We start from the raw sequence: 9,399 nt of genomic DNA, 5'->3' as shown, positions 1-9,399 counted from the left end.
GGGGCGGGGGGGCGGGGGGAAAGGTGGGCCAGCACCGCCCTCGCACCACCCACGCACCGCCCACGTTGGGGGGGAGGGCGGTGCCGCGACACGCGGGACGGGCGAGCGCGGACGGCGGCCGAGGAGGCCCAACCTCAAGCCCCGTGCGTGCGCGAGTGTGTGTGGGCGGGGCGGAGGCGCGCGCGCGTCCTGACAGGCTGGTGTCAGCGGCGGCGCGCCCCTGGGCGCGGCCGGAGCTCCAGCTCCAAGCCTGAGTCCGCCCTCCTCGTCTGGGGGAGTTTTAACTGTTCAAAGCTGCACCCGTTCCGGCCGCTCAAATTTCCAGAAGTGTCTTAATTGCTTGCTTTCTTTTTTTCACTTTGTTTTGAAATCTTGATCTGCAGCGTGTTATGTCCTGACTCTCGGACACGCTTTAGGCAACCAGGGCGTGAAAAATGGAAATGGAAGCTTCCGTAAGTGAACTTGAATTTCTACCCCTGATGAAAACCTGTGACTGGCTCCCCCGTTGCATTTTTAGGTACAGTCTAAAACCCTTCCACGGTCTCCGGGTCCCCAGGGGCCCGGTCCAGCCCCACCCGGCGGGCCTCACTCCCTCCCCGCAAGCTCCGGGCACCTGGGCCTTGTACGGTTCTTCAGCGAGAAGAGATCTCCGCTCAGCTGACACTTTTGCCTTGTTTCCCGTGACTGAGATTCCTCCTCCTCCTCTCTGCCTACCTCATTCTCGTCCTTTAGATTTCAGATCAAATGCCACCCCCTCGGAAGGATTTCACTGACCTCTCGAAACTTTATTTTCCTTGGTACTTAACAGTATATCATTTTTTAAAAAAATGTATCTTCTGTTTATTTGTTCAATGCTTATGTTTAGTAGACTGTAAATTTCATGAAGGGACGACCATGGCTCTTTTGCCTTTTACTGTACTTTCAGAACCTCGCAGGAGGTGGGACATAGTGGATATTCCCCAAATATGTATTGAAGGTACAAAAGAACTTTACAAACATGTGATTACAGACCTTTGATTCTGGGAACGTGCAAGGTTTGCAGTTTGCCCCGGAGGAGACAAGTTGCGAATCATGGCCTCTAAACTTTTTCCACAGTACCTTACTTTCAGTAACAAAATTTTTTTTCTTGCACTCCAAATATATATATATTTATTTATTTACAAATTATAAAAGTGTAGTGCATGCTCATATATATTTATATATTATTATAAAGCACACACAACCAAACAGAAGCTTTTTAAAGCTAAGATAAAAATAATAGCTATAAATAAAAGTTCTAAAATTTTTTTCCTTCACTGTGCTTTGGAGCCCACTATGCAGATAATTTGTGAGAAGAGGGCTGCCCTCTCTTGGTAGAGGGCAGCTAAAGACACGTGCTTTGCATGGTCCGAATTCCTCAGGCTTTCACAGGTTTACCGTTTTGTGACCTCCGGTTGTATACTCAGCATTCCTGGTCTACACTATTTTCATTCAAGGAAAATATAAAGCGAGGCATTGTTTTAAGACAGCACATTCTTTAAAATGCAGAGGTACTCGTATTATGCACTTATATTGGACCAGGAAACAATGAAACATACTCATGTATAAATGTCTCAAAACTGAGTGTCCATCTTTATAACACCATGGTCACTACTCTATAAACGGAAAAATAATTAATCTGTTCTCATGTTTCAAGGCTTACAGAATTTTCACCTTTGAAGGCAACTGAAATATATTATTTTAGGTTTCTTTCTTTTCTTTTTCTTTTCTTTTTTTTTTTGACAGCGCTGTGCAGCTTGTGGGATCTTAGTTCCCCAACCAGGGCCCACAGCAGTGAAAGCCCGGAGTCCTAACCACTGGACCGCCAGGGAAGTCCCATATTATTGTAGTTTTGATGGTGGGATATTCCCTACTGACTTTTATATTATATATATAATCTATCTATACTATATTATAAATTTATAATATATTTATGTCATATTATAAATGTTTATACATTTATATATAAATAAAGCCTTATATACTTTAAGCCTTAAGAACTTCTAGGGTAAAAGCATAACAGATTTCTATTATACAGCATGTCTTTTGGACTTAAATAGCTCAGTGTTTGAACAAATTTTGAAATGCTTTTATGTATGGGTGAAATGGGGGAGACCAATCATAACATAGTCCTAGGAAAATATTACAGATCTATGTATGAGAATTTCCAGCAAAGTCAGCTACACCTCTGTGAGAGATAGGAGTGAAACATGTAACATAAGTCAAAAGTGCAATTGTTCACTAATTGTTTACAATTTCCAGTTGTGTAGATAAATAATTCACTTGACCGTTATTTATTTCTCCAGAGCTATTTTTTGCTACTTGATCAACATATTCAATTTTACCTTCTCATTTCTACTTCTGCAAAAACGATTATGTTTTAGAATCTAAGCTGCCCCTATTTTCAATTTGCAGTCTGTTAGGGATATAAGTAAAGAGACAATGATCACAAGCAGATAAGAGTCCTGAGCCCTCACCCTGTCTACCAAATAACAAACTCACCAGCAAATATACACAAATGCCCACAAATGCCTAGGCAGGGTAGGGAAAGGAGGAAAGAAAGACAGTAGAATTGCTTTAGATGTTCCACTGATTTTGAGGTTCTCACCTCCCATAGAAGCTTCCTTCACAATTCATTGTATTTCTCTACTTCATTTCCATGACACGTGTCAGGCAGGACTATTACGCAGGCAGCGCACAATCCAACCACAGTTCCCCAAGGGTACCAATCTCCCAGAATTGCTATGTCAAAGCCCACATCCTAATCCAACACTCCCATCCCTCTGCCTATCCCAGTCACCAAAGGAATTCTTTTGGGGGATGTTTTTCTACTCGGGCTCTACGGAATACCGAGTTGCGTGTTACCAGAGTTTCTGAAAACAGCAGCTCACTTATTAATTACACACGGAAAAAGGTGCCATTACGATGGAGAGAATTAGAGGACACTTTTAATTAGAAGATCGGTGTATCATCACCAACAGCTTGTGGAGCCCTAGCTGGGCCTCCAGCCGCAGGCGGGCCCCGCGACGGCTCTTCTCTCCCGGGGGCGTGGCCCACCCTGGGTGAAGGGACGGAACCGCGGTGGGTGCTGAGTGACGGCGGCGCGACCTGGTCGTGGGGCCCCCCTCGCTCGCTCCCCGGAGCTCCCGGCAGCCAGGCGGTGACCCCACGCGCCGGCAGGAGGCGCGCCGCCGAGGCCCCCAGCGCGCCGACTGCGCAGGCGCAGAGCCGGGCGGACCCGCGGCGCCGGGGAGGCCGGCGGGGTTGCTGCTTGCGGGCTGCGGCCGCTCCCGAGGAGCCGGGGGGGCCCGGGGAGGCTGCCGGAGCAGCGGCCGCAGACCCGTGGAGGAGCGTGCTGGACGCTCGGGGGAAGCCGCCTCGCACGGGCCCTGAGGAAAAGCCGAGCTCGGCCGTTCCCGGCCTGGGTTTCCTCTTTTGTGACCCTGCCTCGCGGGGGCTGTGAGGGAGCAGCGTCGGCCGCGTGGCCGGTGCGCTGGAAGAAGACGGTGACGGGAAAAAGGCGCGGGCAGAGCGAGCGGCCGGCGGGCTGTGTCCCTGTGTCACCTCCCGTGCGAAAGCCGCCCGCGCCCTGGCGGCCGCTGCGCTGGGTGCTCGGGCGCCGGGTCCCTGCGGTCGTTGGTGGTGGGAGCCGGGCTGGGGACCCTGGGGACGGCCTTGCTTCCTGTGGAGACGGCTCACACCGTTCACATGACACTTCATCGCAGTCTTCAGTGTCGACGTTGGACTTAAGTGAAAGATCATCTTGTCCAAATATTTATTGAATGACTATTCGAGAATTATTTTTAAAATCTGAGTGCTTAGGCGAGCGCCTGGCACCCAAAAGTGTCACATTCCTGGTTTAATACCGTAACCTCACAAGGCCCTTTCTCTTCATCCGTAAGAGTGACTCCACCGCCCAAGGCTGCCCAAGGTCACAGGCCAGGGAGCTGCAGTGCTTGCTGAGATTTTTTTTTTTTTAAGATTAAAAAAAAAAGTACGGTTGATTTAGTGTTGTGTTAATTTCTTTTTATTTTATTTTATTTTATTTTTTTTGCGGTACGCGGGCCTCTCACTGTTGTGGCCTCTCCCGTCGTGGAGCACAGGCTCCGGACGCGCAGGCCCAGCGGCCATGGCTCACGGGCCCAGCCGCTCCGCGGCATGTGGGATCTTCCCGGACCGGGGCGCGAACCCGGGTGCCCTGCATCGGCAGGAGGACTCTCAAGCACTGCGCCACCAGGGAAGCCCCGTGTTGTGTTAATTTCTGCTGTACAGCAAAGTGATTCAGTTATACGTACATTCTTTTCTTTATATTCTTTTCCCTTATGGTTTATCACAGGATACTGAATAGAGTTCCCCGTGCTAAGTGCTGGCTGAGATTTTAAGCGAGGCGTTTGGCCTCCAGGCTGTGTGCTCTTAGTCACAACAGTTAGCAGTGACTAAGGAGCACGTTTTTAGATGCCTTCTCCAGGCTCTTTTTCTATTTTATTTGTACTTCTGTTAGATTAGGAGATAAGTCACTTTGGATGGAATCTATGATCTATCAATCCTACATGGACCTTCAAAGTGCAGTGGATTGAGATTCCTGTGTTTTTCACCTCGACTTATGGCACAGTCTGGTCGCCTGAATTACTTCAGTGTAAATGATATCCACACTGAAAATATACATGGGCAACAGAAGGCAACTACAAAACTCACAGGACTGAAACTTTCTAGGTTCCACTGGGTCATCGCTCATCTAAAGGAAACTGTAGCTGTAACTGCTGGTGAAACTGACGGGGTGCAGATATTATTTCCCCTAGGAGGCTGGTTGGGCATCTCATAGGGCTATACTTCCAAAGGTCAGTCGTTTATGAGATTTGTTCTGTTCTTTGAAGCTACACATTTCAAAAACATTTCTTCTTAAGGCTGTGTATTCCTATAATGTATTCCTTTCACTGATTTCTGTGCTAGAGGAAATGAAGGTAATCAGTGGGGTGTATGTGAGAAGACTCTTCAGGGAAATGTTAAACAGTTGGCCAGAGGGCAGTTCACCAGACAGCTGGCATTGTTGCATGAAGAACCATGGGAGCAAATATTAGACTCTTTTTAGGGGTCATGGTTGGGTTTTCAGGCATCTCCTGTTAAATCATGGTAAAGAATGCACATTTGCGCATTAGAGGGGCCTATTTTACATGTTAGAAAGAAGACCTTTTGTGGAGTACAGAGTTATGCTTTAGGAAGTGTGAGCCCATTGTGAGAGGCTGAAAGTGCCCCAGGCCCCCGACCCCCCCACCCCAGGATATACACAGCCTAATGCCTGGAACCTTGAATGTTACCTTATTTGGAAAAGTCTTTGCAGATGTGATTAACTCAAGGATCTCGAGATGGGGAGGTTCTCCTGGATTACCTGGGTGTGCCCTAAATACAATCACAAGTGTCCTTAAATAAGAGAGAGGCAGAGGGGATTCGATACAGGAAAAAAGAGAAGGAGGCCATGTGAAGATGGAGGCACAGACTGGAGATATGGCCGCAATCCAAGGAATGCTGGCAGTCATCAGAAGCTGGAAGAAGCAGGGAACAGATTCTTCCTTAGAGCCTCCAGCGGGAGCACAGCCCCCCTGATACCTTGATTTTGGTTCACTAAAACTGATTGTGGATTTTAGCCTCCAGAACTGTGAGAGAATGCATTTCTCTTGTTTTAGGCCACCAAGCTTGTGATATTTGTGACCGCAGCCGCAGGAAATTCATACTCATAGTTAATTCAGGGAACTAATAGATCTCTGAATCTGTATAACAAGGAATTCGTTGACACTAGTTCTGTCCCTTTGATACTATTTTCCCTTCTTGGAATGCTTGACTTTGTGGTTGATGGTATAGCGACTGACTTGGTGACCCTGAGTAGTGTGGCTCCAGCCCGTACATTCAGGTGTTTTTGTTTGTTTGAGTGGTCAGGGATAGCAGTATAAATAAGACAATGTCCATATCAAGGCCATGAGGTCCGTATCCGCCTATCAAATGTCAATATTGGCCTCAGAATATTAACGTTACCATTAATTGCTCACCTTGGCTCACCGTGCACTGGTAGGGTTGGGTAACTGGGGTTATAAGGAGGACCGAGCCAAAAGAAAAGGCACCCTTGGTTATATACACCTAGCACTGTGAATACTCAATACGTACATGTATTTATGTATGTTATACTGGGTTTGTAAATCATTACCTCTAAACATACCCCTGAAGTCCAGAGTCAGTCAGGAGCCCAGCGGGCCAATGCTGGTTCCTCTACTTTAGGCAACTTAGTTAAACTTTCTGGAGAGTGGAAAGAGCATGAGATATAATAATAAATAGTATTTAATGAACACATATGTATCAGAAACTGGACTAAGTACTGTACGTATATAATCTTATTTAATCCTTGTAACAACCCCTAGCAATAAGTGTTAATCCTAATTATATAGATGAGGAAATTGATGTTCAGAAAAAATTAAGAAAACTTGTCCAAATCTGCAAAATCAGTGGCTGAACTGGAATCTGGACACAGGATGTCTTATTTCCAAGTACATACTCTTTTTCTCCCCCCAAAATTTACTTATTTATTTATTTGGCCGCGCTGGGTCTTAGTTGCAGCATGCAGGATCTTCGTTGTTGCATGTGGGGTCTTACTTGCGGTGTGCGGGATCTTTGATTGCAGCATGCGGGGGTCTTTATTTGCAGCATGTGAACTCTTAGTTGCGGCATGTGGGATTAGTTCCCTGACCAGGGATCGAACCCGGGCCCCCTGCATTGGGAGCGTGGAGTCTCAGCCACTGGACCACCAGGGAAGTCCCTCTAACTACATACTCTTTTTTTTTTTAAATTTTTAAATAGATCTTTATTGGAGTATAATAGTTTCACAATACTGTGTTAGTTTCCATCGTACAACAAAGTGAATCAGCCATATGCATACATATGTCCCCCTATCCCCTCCCTCTTGAGTCTCCCTCCCATCCTCCCTATCCCACCCCTCTAGGTCATCGCAAAGCACCGAGCTGATCTCCCTGTGCTATGTTGCTGCTTCCCACTAGGTGACTATTTTACATTCTGTAGTGTATATATGTTGATGCTACTCTCACTTTGCCCCAGCTTCCCCCTCCCACCCTGTGTCCTCAAGACCATTTCCTATGTCTACATCTTTATTCCTGCCCTGCAACTAGGTTCATCAGTACCAATTTTTTTAAGATTCCATATGTATGCGTTAGCACATGGTATTTGTTTTTCTCTTTCTGACTTCACTCTGTATGACAGACTCTAGGTCCATCCACCTCACTCCAAATAACTCAATTTTGTTTCTTTTTATGGCTGAGTAATATTCCATTGTATATATATGCCACATCTTCTTTATCCATTCATCTGTCGATGGACATTTAGGTTGGTTCCATGTCCTGGCTATTGTAAATAGAGCTGCAATGAACACTGTGGTACCTGCCTCTTTTTGAATTATGGTTTTCTCAGGGTATATGCCCAGTAGTGGGATTTCTGGGTCATATGGAGTTCTATTTTTAGTTTTTTAAGGAACCTCCATACTGTTTTCCGTAGTGGTTGTATCAATTTACATTCCCACCAACAGTGCAGGAGGGTTCCCTTTTCACCACACCCTTTCCGGCATTTATTATTTCTAGATTTTTGGATAATTGCCATTCTGATTGGCATGAGGTGATACTTCATTGTAGTTTTGATTTGCATTTCTCTAATAATTAGTGATGTTGAGCATCTTTTCATGTGCCTCTTGGCCATCTGTATGTCTTCCTTTGTGAAATGTCTATTTAGGTCTTCTGCCCATTTTTTTTTTCCTTTTTTTGTGGTACGCGGACCTCTCACTGTTGTGGCCTCTCCCATTGCAGAGCACAGGCTCCGGACGCGCAGGCTCAGCGGCCATGGCTCACGGGCCCAGCCGCTCCGCGGCATGTGGGATCCTCCCGGACTGGGGCACGAACCCGTGTCCCCTGCAACGGCAGGCGGACTCTCAACCACTGCGCCACCAGGGAAGCCCCCTTTTATATTTTTAAAGGTGTGTTTTATGGCCCAGAATGTTTTCTATCTTGGTGAGTGTTCCATGGGACCTTGAGGTGATGTGTATTCTGTTGTTGTTGGATGCAGTATTCTGAAAGTGTCAATTAGATTCAGTTGATTGATGGTGCTGTTCAGTTCTACTATATCCTTACTGATTTTCTGCCTGTTGGAACTTGCAATTACTAGTAGAAGGGTGCTGGAGTTTCCAACTATAATGGTAGATTTGTCTATTTCTCCTTGCAGTTCTCTCAGTTTTTGTCTCATGTATTTTGATGCTCTGCTGTCAGGAGCATACACATTAAGGATTGTTATGTTGTCCTAGAGATTGACATCTTTATCATTATGTAATGCCCCTCTTTATCTCTGAAAATTTTCCATGCTCTGAAGCCTGCTTGGTCTGAAATTAATGTAACTATTCACGTTTTCTTTTGATTAGTGTTAACGTGGAATGTCTTTTTCTATCCTGTTAATCTGTATCTTTACAGTTAAAGTGTGTTTCTTATAGACAACACATATTGTGATCTTGTTTTTATTTTAATAATTCTCATGGCCTTTGGCTTTTAATGGGTATATTTAGATCATTTATATTTAAAGTGATTATTGATAGTTGGATTAATATCTACCATATTTGTTGAAAGTCACGTATGATGTATCTGGTAAAATGAAATCGTCCTTTAATGTGAGGTTTTATGTTTATCTGCCTAGTAGTTATGCTGTGCTTATTGTTTGCTGTAACTGTAGGTGTCAGAGGCTAAAATATCCCCCAGTGTCCTTATTTTATCTCCTCTGGTTTCTCTAAAGAACCCTTCTTAAATAGGGCCTTAGCCTTGCAATTCTTTCAGTTGTAATTCCTGTTATTACGTAGGAACCCTGTTGATATAGTGGTAAGGTGTGGGGAAGGGGTGGGATCTATAATCCTATGATTAGGTTTCAGCCTGTTATATGCCTGTGTCCCTAGTCTTGCCTTTCACTAGTGCTTTCTGTTTTGTTTTGTGTCTTTGTTTCCCCTCCCCTTAAGTAAGAAAAGAAGGCTACAATGGGCTGGAGTTAGGAATTTTCCTTCTTCCAGGTTGGTTTGGCTGTGACAAAGTACTTTTCCTTGATTGCAGGCCTTGTTAAGAAGAACAAAATGCAGCTGGGCATATTTCATAATGATCCTGTTCCCCTTTCCTTGCTGGAAACGGAGGGGCCTTTTCTCTGATCTTCATCCTGAGAACCTGTTGGTGCTACTTAAAGAAAACTCACAGACGTGTGGGTCTTCCTCTAAGACTATGTCCCCAGGAGATTTTATCTCCCGAGGTAATCCATGGCTCAGTCTCCGGCAAGTGGAATTATTCAGTTACCATTTTAATGCTT

At 45.4% G+C, this 9,399-nt stretch overlaps 1 protein-coding gene across 2 annotated transcripts in view; it reads left to right on the top strand.

Annotated features, from left to right (window-relative positions):
• The first annotated feature begins 248 nt into the window (after positions 1 to 248).
• LOC309792369 (phospholipid-transporting ATPase IB-like) overlaps positions 249 to 9,399 on the top strand; it is a 75,512-nt gene continuing 66,361 nt past the window's right edge. For both annotated transcript variants that reach the window (XM_082601952.1, XM_082601951.1), the window contains exons 1-2: positions 249 to 452; positions 9,153 to 9,342. Coding sequence is in view for 1 of the 2 variants with exons in the window: in XM_082601951.1 (XP_082458077.1) it covers positions 435 to 452; positions 9,153 to 9,342 (208 nt within the window). In the remaining variant the exon portion in view is untranslated. The remainder of the gene's footprint in view (positions 453 to 9,152; positions 9,343 to 9,399) is intronic.

This window comes from Mesoplodon mirus, assembly GCF_964341445.2.
Source record: "Mesoplodon mirus genome assembly, chromosome: 17".
NCBI classification, from domain to species: domain Eukaryota; kingdom Metazoa; phylum Chordata; class Mammalia; order Artiodactyla; family Ziphiidae; genus Mesoplodon; species Mesoplodon mirus.
Note: the sequence above shows the minus strand (reverse complement) of the source record. Positions and strands in the feature narration are given on the sequence as shown.